The following is a 19795-nucleotide window of genomic DNA, read 5'->3' as shown; positions in this document are numbered from 1 at the left end:
TCCTCTGTGCCGCTCACTGTCCATAGTGTCACGCCTTCTCCTCTGTGCCGCTCACGCTTCATAGTGTCACGCCTTCTCCTCTGTGCCGCTCACGGTCCACAGTGTCACACCTTCTCCTCTGTGCCACTCACGCTCCATAGTGTCACACCTTCTCCTCTGTGTCGCTCACGGTCCATAGTGTCACACCTTCTCCTCTGTGCCGCTCACGCTTCACATGCTCCATAGTGGCACGCCTTCTCCTCTGTGCCGCTCACGCTCCATAGTGTCACACCTTCTCCTCTGTGCCACTCACGCTCCAGAGTGTCACACCTTCTCCTCTGTGCCGCTCATGGTCGACAGTGTCACACCTTCTCCTCTGTGCCGCTCACGGTCCATAGTGTCACACCTTCTCCTCTGTGCCGCTCACGCTCCATAGTGTCACACCTTCTCCTCTGTGCTGTGCCGCTCATGCTCCATAGTGTCACGCCTTCTCCTCTGTGCCGCTCACACTCCATAGTGTCACACCTTCTCCTCTGTGCCGCTCACGCTCCATAGTGTCACACCTTCTCCTCTGTGCCGCTCACGGTCCATAGTGTCACACCTTCTCCTCTGTGCCGCTCACGCTCCATAGTGTCACACCTTCTCCTCTGTGCTGTGCCGCTCATGCTCCATAGTGTCACGCCTTCTCCTCTGTGCCGCTCACGCTTCATAGTGTCACGCCTTCTCCTCTGTGCCGCTCACGGTCCACAGTGTCACACCTTCTCCTCTGTGCCACTCACGCTCCATAGTGTCACACCTTCTCCTCTGTGCCGCTCACGGTCCATAGTGTCACACCTTCTCCTCTGTGCCGCTCACGCTTCACATGCTCCATAGTGTCACGCCTTCTCCTCTGTGCCGCTCACGCTCCATAGTGTCACACCTTCTCCTCTGTGCCACTCATGCTCCAGAGTGTCACACCTTCTCCTCTGTGCCGCTCATGGTCCACAGTGTCACACCTTCTCATCTGTGCCGCTCATGCTCCATAGTGTCACACCTTCTCCTCTGTGCCGCTCACGCTCCATAGTGTCACGCCTTCTCCTCTGTGCCACTCACCCACCATACTGTCACGGCTTCTCCTCTGTTCCGCTCACGCTCCATACTGCCACACCTCCTCCTCTGTGCCGCTCACGCTCCATGGTGTCACACTTTCTCCTCTGTGCCGCTCACGCTCCATACTGTCACACCTTCTCCTCTGTGCCGCTCACGCTCCATAGTGTCAAGCCTTCTCCTCTGTGCCGCTCATGCTCCATAGTGTTACGCCTTCTCCTCTGTGCCGCTCACGCTTCAAAGTGTCACGCCTTCTCCTCTGTGCCGCTCACGCTCCATAGTGTAACACCTTCTCCTCTGTGCCGCTCACGGTCCACAGTGTCACACCTTCTCCTCTGTGCCGCTCACACTCCATAGTGTCACGCCTTCTCCTCTGTACCGCTCACGCTCCATAGTGTCACGCCTTCTCCCCTGTGCCGCTCACGCTCCATACTGTCACACCTTCTCCCCTGTGCCGCTCACGCTCCATACTGTCACGCCTTCTCCTCTGTGCCGCTCACACTCCATAGTGTCATGCCTTCTCCTCTGTGCCCCTCACGCTCCATAGTGTCACACCTTCTCCTCTGTGCCGCTCATGGTCCACAGTGTCACATTTTCTCCTCTGTGCCGCTCACGGGCCACAGTGTCACACCTTCTCCTCTGTGCCACTCACGCTCCATAGTGTTACACCTTCTCCTCTGTGCCGCTCATGGTCCATAGTGTTACACCTTCTCCTCTGTGCCGCTCACGCTCCATAGTGTCACACCTTCTCCTCTGTACCGCTCACGCTCCATAGTGTCACACCTTCTCCTCTGTGCCGCTCACGCTCCATAGTGTCACACCTTCTCCCCTGTGCCGCTCATCCTCCATACTGTCACGCCTTCTCCTCTGTGCCGCTCACGCTCCATACTGTCACACCTTCTCCTCTGTGCCGCTCACGCTCCATAATGTTACACCTTCTCCTCTGTGCCGCTCACGCTCCATAGTGTCACACCTTCTCCTCTGTGCCGCTCACGGTCCATAGTGTCACACCTTCTCCTCTGTGCCGCTCACGCTCCATAGTGTCACACCTTCTCCTCTGTGCTGTGCCGCTCATGCTCCATAGTGTCACGCCTTCTCCTCTGTGCCGCTCACACTCCATAGTGTCACACCTTCTCCTCTGTGCCGCTCACGCTCCATAGTGTCACACCTTCTCCTCTGTGCCGCTCACTGTCCATAGTGTCACGCCTTCTCCTCTGTGCCGCTCACGCTTCATAGTGTCACGCCTTCTCCTCTGTGCCGCTCACGGTCCACAGTGTCACACCTTCTCCTCTGTGCCACTCACGCTCCATAGTGTCACACCTTCTCCTCTGTGTCGCTCACGGTCCATAGTGTCACACCTTCTCCTCTGTGCCGCTCACGCTTCACATGCTCCATAGTGGCACGCCTTCTCCTCTGTGCCGCTCACGCTCCATAGTGTCACACCTTCTCCTCTGTGCCACTCACGCTCCAGAGTGTCACACCTTCTCCTCTGTGCCGCTCATGGTCGACAGTGTCACACCTTCTCCTCTGTGCCGCTCACGGTCCATAGTGTCACACCTTCTCCTCTGTGCCGCTCACGCTCCATAGTGTCACACCTTCTCCTCTGTGCTGTGCCGCTCATGCTCCATAGTGTCACGCCTTCTCCTCTGTGCCGCTCACACTCCATAGTGTCACACCTTCTCCTCTGTGCCGCTCACGCTCCATAGTGTCACACCTTCTCCTCTGTGCCGCTCACGGTCCATAGTGTCACACCTTCTCCTCTGTGCCGCTCACGCTCCATAGTGTCACACCTTCTCCTCTGTGCTGTGCCGCTCATGCTCCATAGTGTCACGCCTTCTCCTCTGTGCCGCTCACGCTTCATAGTGTCACGCCTTCTCCTCTGTGCCGCTCACGGTCCACAGTGTCACACCTTCTCCTCTGTGCCACTCACGCTCCATAGTGTCACACCTTCTCCTCTGTGCCGCTCACGGTCCATAGTGTCACACCTTCTCCTCTGTGCCGCTCACGCTTCACATGCTCCATAGTGTCACGCCTTCTCCTCTGTGCCGCTCACGCTCCATAGTGTCACACCTTCTCCTCTGTGCCACTCACGCTCCAGAGTGTCACACCTTCTCCTCTGTGCCGCTCATGGTCCACAGTGTCACACCTTCTCATCTGTGCCGCTCACGCTCCATAGTGTCACACCTTCTCCTCTGTGCCGCTCACGCTCCATAGTGTCACGCCTTCTCCTCTGTGCCACTCACCCACCATACTGTCACGGCTTCTCCTCTGTGCCGCTCACGCTCCATACTGCCACACCTCCTCCTCTGTGCCGCTCACGCTCCATGGTGTCACACTTTCTCCTCTGTGCCGCTCACGCTCCATACTGTCACACCTTCTCCTCTGTGCCGCTCACGCTCCATAGTGTCAAGCCTTCTCCTCTGTGCCGCTCATGCTCCATAGTGTTACGCCTTCTCCTCTGTGCCGCTCACGCTTCAAAGTGTCACGCCTTCTCCTCTGTGCCGCTCACGCTCCATAGTGTAACACCTTCTCCTCTGTGCCGCTCACGGTCCACAGTGTCACACCTTCTCCTCTGTGCCGCTCACACTCCATAGTGTCACGCCTTCTCCTCTGTACCGCTCACGCTCCATAGTGTCACGCCTTCTCCCCTGTGCCGCTCACGCTCCATACTGTCACACCTTCTCCCCTGTGCCGCTCACGCTCCATACTGTCACGCCTTCTCCTCTGTGCCGCTCACACTCCATAGTGTCATGCCTTCTCCTCTGTGCCCCTCACGCTCCATAGTGTCACACCTTCTCCTCTGTGCCGCTCATGGTCCACAGTGTCACATTTTCTCCTCTGTGCCGCTCACGGGCCACAGTGTCACACCTTCTCCTCTGTGCCACTCACGCTCCATAGTGTTACACCTTCTCCTCTGTGCCGCTCATGGTCCATAGTGTTACACCTTCTCCTCTGTGCCGCTCACGCTCCATAGTGTCACACCTTCTCCTCTGTACCGCTCACGCTCCATAGTGTCACACCTTCTCCTCTGTGCCGCTCACGCTCCATAGTGTCACACCTTCTCCCCTGTGCCGCTCATCCTCCATACTGTCACGCCTTCTCCTCTGTGCCGCTCACGCTCCATACTGTCACACCTTCTCCTCTGTGCCGCTCACGCTCCATAATGTTACACCTTCTCCTCTGTGCCGCTCACGCTCCATAGTGTCACACCTTCTCCTCTGTGCCGCTCATGGTCCACAGTGTCACACCTTCTCCTCTGTGCCGCTCATGGTCCACAGTGTCACACCTTCTCCTCTGTGCCGCTCACGCTCCATAGTGTTACACCTTCTCCTCTGTGCTGCTCATGCTCCATAGTGTCACACCTTCTCCTCTGTGCCGCTCAAGGTCCATAGTGTCACACCTTCTCCTCTGTGCCGCTCACGCTCCATAGTGTCACACCTTCTCCTCTGTGCCGCTCACGCTCCATAGTATCACACCTTCTCCTCTGTGCCGCTCACGCTCCATAGTGTCACACCTTCTCCTCTGTGCCGCTCACGCTCCAGTGTCACACCTTCTCCTCTGTGCTGCTCACGCCCCATACTGCCACACCTTCTCCTCTGTGCTGCTCACGCTCCATAGTGTCACACCTTCTCGTCTGTGCTGCTTATAGCCTATAGTGTCACACCTTCTCCTCTGTGCTGCTCACACTCCATAGTTTCACCCCTTCTCCTCTGTGCCGCTCACGCTCCATACTGCCACACCTTCTCCTCTGTGCTGCTCACGCTCCATAGTGTCACACCTTCTCCTCAGTGCCGCTCACGCTCCATAGTGTCACACCTTCTCCTCTGTGCCACTCACGCTTCATACTGTCACACCTTCTCTGTGCCGCTCACGCTCCATACTGTCACACCTTCTCCTCTGTGCCGCTCACGCTCCATAGTGTCACACCTTCTCCTCTGTACCGCTCACGCTCCATAGTGTCACGCCTTCTCCCCTTTGCCCCTCACGCTCCATACTGTCACACCTTCTCCCCTGTGCCGCTCACGTTCCATACTGTCACGCCTTCTCCTCTGTGCCGCTCACACTCCATAGTGTCATGCCTTCTCCTCTGTGCCCCTCACGCTCCATAGTGTCACACCTTCTCCTCTGTGCCGCTCATGGTCCACAGTGTCACACCTTCTCCTCTGTGCCGCTCATGGTCCACAGTGTCACACCTTCTCCTCTCTGCCGCTCACGCTCCATAGTGTTACACCTTCTCCTCTGTGCTGCTCATGCTCCATAGTGTTACACCTTCTCCTCTGTGGCGCTCACGCTCCATAGTGTCACACCTTCTCCTCTGTGCCGCTCATGGTCCACAGTGTCACACCTTCTCCTCTGTGCCGCTCATGGTCCACAGTGTCACACCTTCTCCTCTGTGCCGCTCACGCTCCATAGTGTTACACCTTCTCCTCTGTGCTGCTCATGCTCCATAGTGTCACACCTTCTCCTCTGTGCCGCTCAAGGTCCATAGTGTCACACCTTCTCCTCTGTGCCGCTCACGCTCCATAGTGTCACACCTTCTCCTCTGTGCCGCTCACGCTCCATAGTATCACACCTTCTCCTCTGTGCCGCTCACGCTCCATAGTCTCACACCTTCCCCTCTGTGCCGCTCACGCTCCAGTGTCACACCTTCTCCTCTGTGCTGCTCACGCCCCATACTGCCACACCTTCTCCTCTGTGCTGCTCACGCTCCATAGTGTCACACCTTCTCGTCTGTGCTGCTTATAGCCTATAGTGTCACACCTTCTCCTCTGTGCTGCTCACACTCCATAGTTTCACCCCTTCTCCTCTGTGCCGCTCACGCTCCATACTGCCACACCTTCTCCTCTGTGCTGCTCACGCTCCATAGTGTCACACCTTCTCCTCAGTGCCGCTCACGCTCCATAGTGTCACACCTTCTCCTCTGTGCCACTCACGCTTCATACTGTCACACCTTCTCCTCTGTGCCGCTCACGCTCCATACTGTCACACCTTCTCCTCTGTGCCGCTCACGCTCCATAGTGTCACACCTTCTCCTCTGTGCCGCTCATGCTCCATAGAGTCTCACCTTCTCCTCTGTGCTGCTCACACTCCATAGTGTCACGCCTTCTCCTCTGTGCCGCTCATGCTCCATAGTGTCTCACCTACTCCTCCGTTCCGCGCACGCTCCATACTGTCACGCCTTCTCCTCTGTGCCGCTCATGCTCCATACTGTCTCACCTTCTCCTCTGTGCCGCTCATGCTCCATAGTGTCACACCTTCTCCTCTGTGCTGCTCATGCTCCATACTGTCACACCTTCTCCTCTTTGCTGCTCATGCTCCATAGTGTCACACCTTCTCCTTTGTGCCGCTCACGCTGCATACTGTCACACCTTCTCCTCTGTGCTGCTCATGCTCCATAGTGTCACACCTTCTCCTCTGTGCTGCTCACGCTCCATGTTGTCACACCTTTTCCTCTGTTCCGCTCACGCTCCATAGTGTCCCACCTTCTCCTCTGTGCTGCTCACGCTCCATAGTGTCACACCTTCTCCTCTGTGCTGCTCACGCCCCATACTGCCACACCTTCTCCTCTGTGCCGCTCACGCTCCATACTGCCACACCTCCTCCTCTGTGCCGCTCACACTCCATAGTGTCACACTTTCTCCTCTGTGCCGCTCATGCTCCATAGTGTCACACCTTCTCCTCTGTGCCGCTCACGGTCCATTATGTCACACCTTCTCCTCTGTGCCGCTCACGCTCCATAGTGTCACACCTTCTCCTCTGTGCTGCTCACGCCCCATACTGCCACACCTTCTCCTCTGTGCTGCTCACGCTCCATAGTGTCACACCTTCTCGTCTGTGCTGCTTATAGCCTATAGTGTCACACCTTCTCCTCTGTTCTGCTCACACTCCATAGTGTCACACCTCCTGAATGCCTCTTTACCTGTGCAGGTCCCATCCCTGGCCATGTGCTGCTGTGTGGAGGTCAAGGAAGAGGGCAGGTGGCAGATGACGGCACCACCAGTGAAGACCCTGACCCATGGACCCAATTCCGCCTTCCATTGGAGCATCATCATTTGACCTGCGAGCCTGCTATTGGTGGCCTATGTCACAGAGACATTGATGAAGAGAGCCTGGACCAGCCCTTCATGTTACATTTATCAAGGTGGAGCTGCTCTTGTGCTGTGCATCATCACCTGTCCGTATTCCACACACCTGAGGAAGAAGAGCAGTGGGGGCGGGTAGAGAGATTAACCCACAAGATGCATCCCCCCAACTTTTACCACTATACCTGGTAACCGATAATAACACTTGGGCCCATATTTATACTTTTTGTTGCAAAACTGCACAAAAACAAGGTTTTGTAGCAAAAAGTATAGCACCAGCTTGCGTCATTCCAATGTGCCAGCCGGGGCGCTAAGGTTGGGCTAGTGTCAGGAAAAATGACGTTAGCTGGGTGGGGGTGGTGGTACGGGGGAATGGGGTTTTGCCTTAAAAAATTACGCTAGTCTGGTTAGAGGCAAAAAAAAAATCTGTTAACCGGCCTAGTGTAATTTCCTGACGCAAAATCATCCATACCATATGACTCCTGTCTTATAAAAGGAGTCATGCCCACCACCCCAATGGCCAGCACAGGGGACCAGTGTCTCGTGGGCATGGCCATTGCACCGTGTGCCATGCAGGGGATCCCATTTCAGGGCCCCCAATGGCACTTACTTTTTTAAAATAAAAATACTTACCTATACTTACCCTACTTACCTGGGATGGGATCCCCCCTCCTCTGGTGTCCCTCTGGTGTGGGTGGGGGTTTTTCCTGGGGCTCGGGGTGGGCACCTGTTGGCCCATTCCATGGTGTTCGACAATGGAAATGGGTCCACAGGTCCCCTATCGCCTGCTCTGACCCAGGCATTAAATAATAACGCTAAGCAGGCCATTATTTAGGCCCACCCGTGCACCTTTTTTGCACAGGAGGGTAAATAAGGCGCTAGGGGCTTTGAGTCATTTTTTGGACGGGAACACCTACCTTGCATCTCATTGACGCAAGGTGGTTTCACGCATCCAAAAAATTACATTAACTCCTATATTTTGATGCTAGACGAGTCTAGCGTTAAAATATAAATATGGAGTTAAGTTTTCCCCGAATTTGCGTTAAAAAAAATGACGCAAATTCAGCGCAGAGTATAAATATGCCCCTCGGTTTTTGAGACCCCAGGGTGCCTGATGGAACACACTCTACAAATGTTTCCTTGAAGAAATAGGACCCACATTATTAAAGATCCCATAGGTCACACAGGCATCATTAAACCTTATTTGCTTCTGTGCTAGTGAAGATGCTAAACGCAGGTCGTGAAGTCTTCAAATTTGACCTAATTAAAATCACTAGAGTTTCAAACATCGAGCCATGATTGCACTAAACTGTTTGCTATTATAATCCTTTGATTGGATTCAAAGAATCTCACAGGTCTTTAAGGAACATTTCCAACTTCATTGTGGGATTTGATTGGTGTTTTAAACTGTTATACAGATCCAATGTATGAAATGTTTATTTACACCCTCGTTAAGGTTTCTGTTTTAGATATTAAACTATCATACAGACGGAGACAGTTTAATGTGTCTCTGTGTATAAAACACATAGATCATACAACTTTCTCTTTATTTTACGACAGTGGTTCCCAATCTTTTGACTTCTGTGCCCCCCCCCCCCCCCCTTTATCATTACTGGAACCCAGAGAACCCCACTAAAACTTTATTGGAATCTGAGAACTCCCCACTGAGTCATCACTGGAAGCCAGAGACCCCCACCTAAACATTGTCAAATATTTGTGCCGCAAAACAATTCACAAAAAATACAGAAACCTTCTTTCATCAAACACATACACAAAGTATAACATATTTAATTTAATTTGCAAACAAATATAAATACAAAATACAATAGGGCAATAGGAAAAATTTAGCTTTTCTAATTTCAATTGAAGCCACACATCGTCCATACTATATTCTGTCTGATGCACCCGCGTTGCTCCCGCGAATAAATCTGGGGATACTAATTCAATTTATACCCTCCAATTTCAAATTCCTTGACATTTGCAGTACGTTTTAAAATTTTCAGCTGTACATTTAGCCACTTCATATATATACACACTTTATTAATCTGTTAATATTATTTAATTTTCTAAGCAGTCATGGACCCCCAGGGTTCCCCGAACGACAGGTTGGGAAGCATTGTTTTACAACAATGCACACAAACTAAGATCTGTGCTCGGGCTGCTCGCATAGCTGAGTAAACACAAGTTTACTCACTTCTTGAAGTCCATAAGAAGCTGAAGACCCTATTCTTAAACTGCCCCCCTCCCCCCACCCTGGCTCTGCCCATACAGCTCCTGCTACAGTGCCAGGATACCCTCCTGGGTGAGCTGGGCGCTATACAAATAAACATAGCATAGGAGCAGACTGCCTGGGCTCCCAGCTGGAACCCTTCTGACTCATCTGACAGACAGATGCATGTCTAGGGGGTGTGGCCTGAATGTGAATTATGATTGGTCCATGACCTCTAATTCTGCACAGAGGGCTGAGCACAGAAAGCTTGGAAGGGGCCTTGACTAGGGAAGAGTTGTGGAAGCTCCAGCACTCTGTCGTGTAACAGAAGCTTTGAATGACCACAGTCCAGGCATGAGGGAACCATGGGCTCTTTCTAAGCAGAACTCAGTGCCTCGTCACTCACTCTTTATCAAACAGCTCCCTCCGCTGCACCTCTACATCTTCGTATGAAATACTGGACCATACTTATCATGAAGTGGAGCAGCACGACGCTCGCTATAACTGGTAGCACCACGCTGCGTCAGTTTACAAATGTAGGGATGCGCCATATTAACAAGGACACGGAGCACCCCTGTGATTCTCCCTGCGCCGGCGCTAAATTTGCTGCAGAGCGCCAACGCAGCCACCCTTGCGCCATAATGCATGGATGGCTGCGTTGTGGGGGAGATTATTTGTGTGCAGGAAGGGACACTTTTCTGCACAAAAGCAATCTTAAATGATGATTCGCTCTTTCTGTGTCTGCTGCAGAATGCAGCACACATAGAAAGAGCAAAAAACGAGGAGAAATTAAGGCATTTCTCCTGGTTGCCCCACGCTAACGCCACCTAAAAAACACCTAAAAAGAGATTTCTTCAACATTTCCTCTGTCATAATTCAAGATCCCTTCCTGAATAGCTGTCAGATAGGGATCCTGCACTGGGTAGAAAACCTGACAGTCGGAAGGTTCAGTGGGAGATCAGCTGGAGGTGGAGCATTATAATTGGCTGAAGTTTGTGTCATAAAAAGATGATGATGGGTTGCAAAAGATGCCTCTTGGGTTACTGTGGTATGGTATAGGTTGAGTATGTACTGCTGCTGAAAAAAACTGAATTTCCCAGTCTGACGACAAGGGATTATTCTAGCATGTGAATCTATGAACGATCCAGTGCTGGAGAACACTGTGAACTATGCCCTTTTACCCCGAGAGGCTATCTGGTTCCTAATATGGAGTGTCCGAGTAAAGTTGTGACAGGGCCTTTGCACTTTAACAATTTATGGACAACTGCCCCTCGTGCAGTTACACTTACAGCTCAGCTGTCAGGGCCCAAACAAGGCCTCTCCCTGCATTGAACCTATTTTAAGGTTTCTGTCTGACAGATTTCACCGGATTACACATGCCCTTACTCATCACATGTATTACCCATGACATTCTCATGTTTTTAATCTCTTCTTGGCCTGATCTTGGATTCACCCTTGTTCATTGGTATGGGAAGTTTGACTTCTAACTTAGGCCTTCATTTTGATATCGGCTGTAAAAACCGCCTACCTCCGCGGCGACGGCCGCCAAAAGACTGTCGCCCCGGCTACCAGCCGTCCACCATATTATGACCACAGCCGGATTGCTGCCACAAGAATGGCGGAAATCCAGCTGTGGCCATGCCGGCGGATGATAGTAAGGTGGTGCTGCTGCCACCAGCAGCGCCACGCCAGGAGACCGCCGCCAGCCGTATTATGACCAATAATATGGCCTGGCGGTGTTCTGGTGGAAGACGCTGCTGGTGGTAGCAGCGCCCCGTCCCATTCCCTGCCGGAGGACCCCCTGGATCCAGGTAAGTTGGGTCTCCGACAGGGGAGGGGGTAGGGGGTGTTGTGCATGTGTGTGGGGGTGAGTGAATGTGTGTGCGTGGATGTGGGGGGGTGTTGCGTGTTGAATGTGTGTATGCATGTATGGAGGTGTGAGTGCATGAATGTTGTGTTATGTGAATGTGTGTCTGCGTGTAAGTTTGAAAGTGTGTGCGGATGTGTGTATGAATGGATGTATGCATGCGTGTAAGCATGTGGGAATGGTTATGTGTATGCATGTGTGTGTGTGTGTGTGTGTGAAGGGGGTTTGAATGTGGGGGGGTGACGGGGGTTCTCGAGCAGTAGGGGGGGTGGGGGGGTAGAAAAGAAAGGAAGTGGGGGGGACCCCTATCAGTCACAGGGAAGGAATTCCCTGCCACTGATATGGCCTACTGCCATGGTTTTCGTGGCGAGGGTAGGCAGGGTCATAATCCCACAGGCAGAACAATGGCAGCCGCTGGGCTGGAGATGTACATCTCCAGCCCGGTGGCTGTTACCGCCGTGGTGGTCAAAGTGGCACAATGGCGGGTTGGCTTCAGCCAACCCGCCAATGTCATAATATGGCAGTAAGTACCGCCAGCCTGTTGGGGGTACTTACTGCCACATTAACGCCGACCGCCGGGGTCATAATGACCCCTTTAGTTTTCATTTCTAAACTAATATTAACTGTGATAAATTGTGCAATGTTCTGACATAATGTGACTGAAAGTGTTTAATTAACTGACTTGCTACCGACAGTGGTCTGTATGAAAATGTGTGAAGAGTTGAGTTTCATGGACACACCATGTACTGAGCAGCATCCTGTCACCCCAATCCTTGTAACTTACAGAACATCCGAAGGTAGTCAGGCTCTCCCTGCAGGCCCCAGGCCCAGTCCTATTCCAGACGACATAAGTGGAGGTGTGTGAAGCCCATCTCATGGCCACTGGACGAATGTATCTGATACAGGCAGCTGTGTTTGACACAAGTTCACTGGACCATCTGTGTTTTACACCATGGCCACAGTTTGAGTTCTAGGGGGTACACCGAGTCTCATGGCCACTGGATCATCTGTGTTTTACACCAAGGCCACAGTTTGAGTTCTAGGGGTACACCGAGTCTCATGGCCACTGGACCATCTGTGTTTTACACCAAGGTCACAGTTTGAGTTCTAGGGGTACACCGAGTCTCATGGCCACTGGGCCATCTGTGTTTTACACCAAGGTCACAGTTTGAGTTCTAGGGGGTACACCGAGTCTCATGGCCACTGGGCCATCTGTGTTTTACACCAAGGTCACAGTTTGAGTTCTAGGGGGTACACCGAGTCTCATGGCCACTGGACCATCTGTGTTTTACACCAAGGTCACAGTTTGAGTTTAGAGTGTTCGCACAGACCTCTATCCTCCCCAAATGCCACTGATTCGGCTCATAATAACCACCTCTTTATAGCAGAAAGAAACCATTTTGGTGAACATGCAATTTGCAAACACATATTGTTGGACCTGACCCTCTCTGCAGGGTCACATCCAAACGTTTTGCCTTTTTCCCTCAACATTTTGCTGAAATCGTGTTTGTTTACCTTAGGACTTTACCACTGCTAATCAGTGCTTGTGTTTACTCCCCTTAACATGGTTTGAGTGGCTTACACAAGATTAGAATATTTATTTTACTTATAAATCAATTGTTGAGTGGTATATCCTATACCCAGGGCGTGTAGATAAAATGCCATCTGTGAGCCTGCAGCACTTATTGTGCCACCCCCTTAAGAGCCCTCTAAAACATGTCCCAGGTCGGCCATTGCACTCTGAATGCAGTGTCACACTGCCATGTCGACATGGCAATATAACCCCCTTGCCAGGCCTTAAACTCCCCTTTTATTGCGTATAAGGCATCCCTAAGTTAGGCCGTAACTGACCCATAGGACAGGGTGCCTTGTAATTAAAAGTTTGGACATGTACTTGTACATTTTACATGTCCTGGAAGTGAGAAACTCCTACATTCTTTTCAGTAATGTCAAGCCTATCTGTCCCATAGGATAACATTGGGTTGCCTGGGAGGCATGGTTTGTGACCGTAGAAGACGGTGGCTCCATTTTGAGCTCCTCCGAGCCCGTCGCAGCTCAGACCCTAAGTACGGGCCCTACACCCACATCCATCATCACCAAGGTCAGAAATCCTAGTCTAAATGCTAGCTGACCTGCTTTGAGCCCAGTAGAATTTACCACAGCCTCTGCACTAACAGGTATTTATCACGCGCAGAGTTGAGTCCTGGGCACAGAAAATGGCGACACCAGCACCGCGATGCATTGCATAGAAACTCTGCCCCACTCAGTATAGCGACTTTCACCCAGTTGGGCCCCCATACCTGCTCATTCTACTTTATGAGCCCAGCATTGGACCCCTGGACTTACCGTAAAGTGGCAATCCCGACTGGAGCTGGGTCTTTGTACAAAATGGTGGTGCTCGGTTCACAGAGCCACCTAGAGAGCCTCCGACTCACTCACCCCCACTATACAGATGGCATGAAAGGAGGAACTGTGGTCTGATGACCCAACAATACCCATCTGGCCCTCAAATAACCAACAATGCTAGCAGAAAGCAGGAGCTGTGCCCTGCCTAACACACACGGAGATGATGACGGCTCCCATCTGTCTGCACCCCCCCCAGAAACTGCTTCTTGACCTCAACTGGAATTCAAAACCTGCAATCAGACTACCATTGGATCACAACGAGCTATGAAACACTGGCCATGAAACATCCAATGCGCCAGAGATTCAGGATCCCCGCAGAGCCCCAGCATGGTGAGAAAGATACTTTTCTAGTCTTTCATAACGCACCCGCATGCCCCACCAATGCCTTTCTGATCCCGCTGTGACATACGAAAACCCTTCAATATCTCCTGCCACATCAACTCACTATTATTGTCCACAGAGAGTATCTAACCCTGAAGCGATCTCTACTGGAGTAAAAAACACAGACCCCGCGCACCAGGCTTTTACCTTGCAGATGACTGTTCCCCTGGAGTAAATCTGTACTCTCCTGTTCTTGTACGTTTGGCTCCCTTGCAGACGCTGTCAGTCTTGGGATCATCAATACAAAGAGTGTGCTCTAATCTGGTATATAACCCGGATAACTTTACTGATCAACCGTCAACATCATAGTTCACTACAGTGCTGGCAACGCAATACCCTCTGCCAAGTGGTACAACTGGGATACGTCTGGGCCGCTGGATGTGGCTAAGTGTCACCTGCAATGCTCTACCCACCTCAGTTATCTGTGTCGCTGGAAGCCTACCTAACACACCAACCAGGAGCTTCCATCATTCCCTCCTGCCTCTCAACTAAACCTCACACTGAGAATTACCACCATATTTCAGAATACTCTCAAGCAAAACTAACTATTGCACATTACTTCATCAAATTAAGCCTTCCTGTATACTATGCCAGAACAAAAGGGTCACAAGTTCTCCAAGGAAAAAATAAATAAAGCAGGCCTAAAAAGAACCAAACATGAAGCTTCACTCCTGAAATCCCCTATCAGAGATAAGCAAGAGAATCTCTCAACCCTAGAAGCAATTCTTAAGAAACTAAACTATGTCCCTGACATTGCTCAGAGTACTAAAACTAACATAGACTTACTTCAAACAGATGTTGCTGCAATCGGAAGAGACCACAAGAAATTAAACCTGAGAGTATCAAACACTGAGAGCCGGATAAGCATGTCAGGAGATTGCCTAGTGGCCCATCCAAACACCTCATTAAAAGTGACAACGCGATCTCTGCCTTGAAGCATGAAATCACTGTGCTAGAAGACCGCAATAGAAGAGGAAACCTCAGGATCTTTGGACTACCAGAAGGGACAGAAGACAAGGCTCCCTTGGTTGTTGCACTCCTTGAATCATGGATCCCATTGACACTAAGCATAACATTCAACAAAGACTTTGAACTTGAACGCGCTCACAGGATCCCAACCTTTACACCAAAGAATTCAACTACGCCGCGACCTCTGATCTTTCGACCCCTATGCTACCAGCACACTGCACTCATATTATCACACATGAAAAGAGTCAGATCGATCTCCTGGCAGGGAGGCAAGATCAATCTATCTCAAGGCTATGCTAGAGACACAGTAAGAAAAAGGAAAGGCTTCTTAGCCCTGATGAAACTGCTAACAGACAGAGCCATCCACCACTACTTCATTGACCCATCCAAGTTCAAAATCACCTACCGGGGCAAAACCCATGTCTTCACTGACACAACTGAACAGAGGGAATTTCTTGATAATAATACTGAAACGCATATGGAAGACTCTCAAAATGAACAGGGCTGACATTCATGCCTCACCACAATAGCTTTCAATCCACTTGTCCTATGTGACCCTTGAGTTACCAGGACAAACCTTCGGAGGCTACATGGAATCTTGGGCAGCCCCACAGAACCAGTAGGCTTTCTATTTGATCTGCCTTGTAGTTGATTCAAGGGTCTTGATATGTTTGAAACGTTCTAACTGTTTGGCATGTTTTCTAGGATGTTACTAAATCATGCTTCCAAGTTGGGCCTCTACTATCCCCAAACACCCAGTATCTGGGAGCCTCAGATCATGAATAGTACCTCTGATTTATAAGGTCTGCTTCACAACCACAACGACACACTGATAGTCAGAAAGTACTTTAGAGCTTCTACCGGCCTCACTATGCTGATACCCTCTCTCTCCACAGCTTTCTCTATTATACCAAGTGTTTTCCCCGCCTCATCGTGACATGATGCTACCTCCCTCACCGGCCCACGCCAGACCATGCTCAATATGATTGCCTCCCAAGGCTCACCGTCACCTTCACTTACGCCCTTAGGGCCTCAGGCTAATTCAACATCAGTAGTTAAGGATGCAACAGCCTCGTACCTTCTTCTCTGCCCTATTTGTTGCCTCTTGTTAGTAACATCCACTGCCCTACACATTGCACCTCGTCTTTTTGAGACTTACTTTTCTATTGGAGAGCTTTTTTCTCTCCATGGTTCTCCCTATTGATTTACACCAGCCCCCGAGTTACTGCTCCACCCCCACATATAGTCATGCAACCCCCAAAATCCCTCAGTGATCTTGTGGTATAGAATAACCATCCAAAACACTACTTTCCCCAGACATATGCGACTTATAAATGACTGACAAAAGCACTAAAACACTTAAAGTGGTTTCCCTTAATGCTAAATATCTCAACCACCCCACCAAACGCAGGAAGTTCTTCGATTACTGTCACTCACTCAAGGGTGATTTAATTTTCCTTCAAGATCGACTATATAGAGGCCCTCTCCTTCCGCACAGGATAGGTCTCAGACTTTGCATGTTCTGCCGCAATCAATAACAAAAATGGGGTGATTGTTATGATTTTCAGAAACTCTGGCCTCTCAATCATCTCGTCAGAACCAGACGACAATGGCAGATGGTCAATAACTCAATTACAAAACAATGAGTCTGAACTATACGCAGTGAACAAATAAGTCCCCACAAATGACAACCCTAAATTCTGGAACAACCTATCAACTCGCTCACCTTCCCCCCAATGCTCGGATCACACTAGGCGGTGACTTTAATCTCCTGATGGACACCATACTTGATAGGCAATCTGCCTTTAAATACCAATTTTCCAAAGCACATAAAGCAATGCACACCCTCTGCACAGTCCACACATTCTCAGATGTATGGAGACTTCATAACTCCACTGGCAACGACTTCACATTTTTCTCCTCCATACACAATTCCTTTTCTAGAATAGACTATAATTTAGTTGACCAATCCCTCCTTCAGCATACTTACTCCGCCTCCATAGAAACCAATACAATCTCAGATCACATGGCGATATCCATTACCCTTGTAATCCTACCAGTGCCTGTAAACTCGAAATCTTGGCACATGATCTTAGAAATTATAGAGGACCCAAGCACAATTGAGGAACTCTATAAAGAAATATCCTAATTCACACAAATAAATAAAGGATCAGTCTCATCCCCAGTAACACTCTGGGACTCCCTGAAATGTAACTTCAGAGAATTTGTTATAAGCTGTATGGCTCATAAAAACAAATCAAAGGAATTCAACCGTAGACCAACAAACAAACAAAAAGTAAAGCTGTGGAAACGACTTACAGGAACTCTAATGATCCTTCCATTTTGATGTCCCTCAAACACCTCAAATAAGAGTTCAACTCCATAATAAGCAAACACGTACACTTATGGATCCATGCTCAAAAGGGAAAGAAACATTTCTACCTAAACAAAGCAGGAAAATCCCTAGCAGCCTACTTGAAGTTTAAACGCAATTATACCCTTATTGATTTGATTAAAGACAATCAGAACAAGACACATATCTCAAGTGAGGCAATTCTCAAAACATTCCCAAAAAAATTACACAAATGTATACACTCCCTATTACCAAAACCCTCGTGAAACCTGTCTGGATTTTCTTTGAACACTACAGATCAAACAACTATCTAACGTCGACCAAGACTCTATATTGAAACCGATCTCTGCAGAGGAAATCTATGTCATCCTTAAAAATATCCCATCTGGTAAAGATCCAGGTCCGGTCAGGCTTAGCATCTGAAGCCACTATTGTGGTTTTACGAAAAGAGGGAAAAGACCACTTTGGCCCCAAAAATTTCAGACCCATATTTCTCATAAATATGGAAGCGAAGATCTACGCTAAAATCCTTGCCAACCATCTTGCTCCGCTAATCCCTAACCTAGTTCACCCTACCCAATCTGGCTTTCTTATGGGATGCTTAGCTAGTGACGATATCCATCTCTTCTCACAAGTAATTGAGAAAAACTCTAACCCATTCTCCCCCGCAGCAGCCACAATAGCTTTAGATGCAGAGAAGGCATTCAACAAGGTTTCCTGTCCATATCTCGGAGCCGTCCTTCAGAGACAAAACCCAGGAGAGAAATTAATCTTGATGTCCATGGCTCTTTATTCGAAGCCCCCAGCTAGAATAAGGATCAACGGCTCCTTATCCCAAACCTTCCATTTGAGACAAGGAACTTGCCAAGGCTGCACCCTTTCACCCTTACTTTTTTTTTTTACTAGCTATTGACCCTCTATTCTCGATGAGCAATACATTTGCGGCCATCCCTGGCATCACATTCAGTGGTTCTCCATGCAAAACAGCCACATATGCGGATGATATTTTGGTATACACAAATGATCCATCCGAAGCCATAAGAGAAATCTTAAACATGATTGACCGCTTCTCCCACTTCTCAGGCTACTCCTTGAACAGTGAGAAAACCAAAATACTTCCCTTAAATGCCCACTGCAACCCTTCCATGGTAGGCTCCTCCAACTTCAAATGGAAATCTTCTATTAAGTATCTAAGGATATGGTTCTGCAATGACATTCCTGAATCCATCACCATCAACAAAAGCAAAACCATTGATAAATTAAAAGATCTATTGGCAACTTGGTCATACAAATATATCTCATGGTGAGGCAGACTTGAAACCATTAAAATTATATTATGATGTCCCCTCTGATAAACTTTGTTTATACTACCCATGTGTCTCTCCCAAGACTTCTTCTTTAAAATTTGTAAACTTGTCTCACAATTCCTATGGAACAAAAAACCTAGAACTAGCCTACAAAAACTGAGAACACCTACTAAACTAGGAGGTTGTGGCTTCCCTATCAGGTACATTTACCAAACTGCATTCCTAGCAGCCCAGGGTGCTTGATGAATTGAATTCGAACCACAAAAAAGACCTATCTGGCTTGATATCAAATCCTATAAACAAAAGTGGGGACTGGGAGATTACTGGTCCAGTGCACAGTCTCCTGACCTGAACCTATAATATCAAAATAAGTGCACTGTTCCACGACAGAGAGAAAACAAGAAAGAGATCAGAGGTGGCGAATCTATACTGAGTATACTTAGGAGAGCCCTCAAGCACCCCTTTTGGGTGACAGGTATCATCATCGGGCTTACTCCTCGCCAGACTGGTGCTGCAATGCCTGGCGGGCCGCCCAGCATTCTGGGTGGCACTCAACCATAATAAAATTGCTAACAACGGTGGTCTGGCAAAAGAATTGAATCAAAGATGGAGAGTGTAGAACAAAAGACAAGACTCTAAAATTAGCTCTGAACCTAAGCCACTGTTTTAATGCGATAGAAATTGGGTTCAGGCCAATATTAAAAACAAAAATATCAGAGTGTTACTGGGAATAATGTACCGTTACACTCTATAATCAGGGAAGGTAGTTCACCTAATCCTGCATGGTCAACATGTTTCGCGTCTATGTTTGGTCACAAAGTGATCCAGTGACGCTTCTTCAGGACCCACAAAAAAAGTAGTCTACAGGCGCGCAGCAGAGGGCAGGTTCCCGGACACACCAAGGACGTGATACATTCGTTTTCCTTGGTTGATGCTAGCGCAGACCTAGGGAGCCCAATCTCTAATATGGGATGGGCGACTATACTGACCGATTGACTTAGGCATATTCTGTCTTCCACTCTGTAAGTGACTGTACATGCACTTGATAATATTACTGATATATAGGAGAAGTAGTTTTATAATCACAGGCTTTTTTTGTGGGTCCTGACGAAGCGTCACTGGATCACTTTGTGACCAAACATAGACGCGAAACAT

The 19795-nt window shown here is 49.5% G+C and overlaps 1 protein-coding gene across 1 annotated transcript in view; it reads left to right on the top strand.

The window, feature by feature from the left end:
• UBASH3A (ubiquitin associated and SH3 domain containing A) overlaps positions 1 to 7462 on the top strand; it is a 113380-nt gene extending 105918 nt beyond the window's left edge. Inside the window, exon 13 of the mRNA XM_069203581.1 lies at positions 6994 to 7462. Coding sequence (XP_069059682.1) covers positions 6994 to 7122 — 129 coding nt within the window. The 3' untranslated portion in view covers positions 7123 to 7462. The remainder of the gene's footprint in view (positions 1 to 6993) is intronic.
• Positions 7463 to 19795: the final 12333 nt, after the last annotated feature.

The sequence above is a fragment of the Pleurodeles waltl genome, chromosome 8, assembly GCF_031143425.1.
Source record: "Pleurodeles waltl isolate 20211129_DDA chromosome 8, aPleWal1.hap1.20221129, whole genome shotgun sequence".
Taxonomy (NCBI): Eukaryota; Metazoa; Chordata; class Amphibia; order Caudata; family Salamandridae; genus Pleurodeles; species Pleurodeles waltl.
The sequence above is the reverse complement of the archived record's forward strand: the minus strand, read 5'-3'. Positions and strand labels throughout refer to the sequence as shown.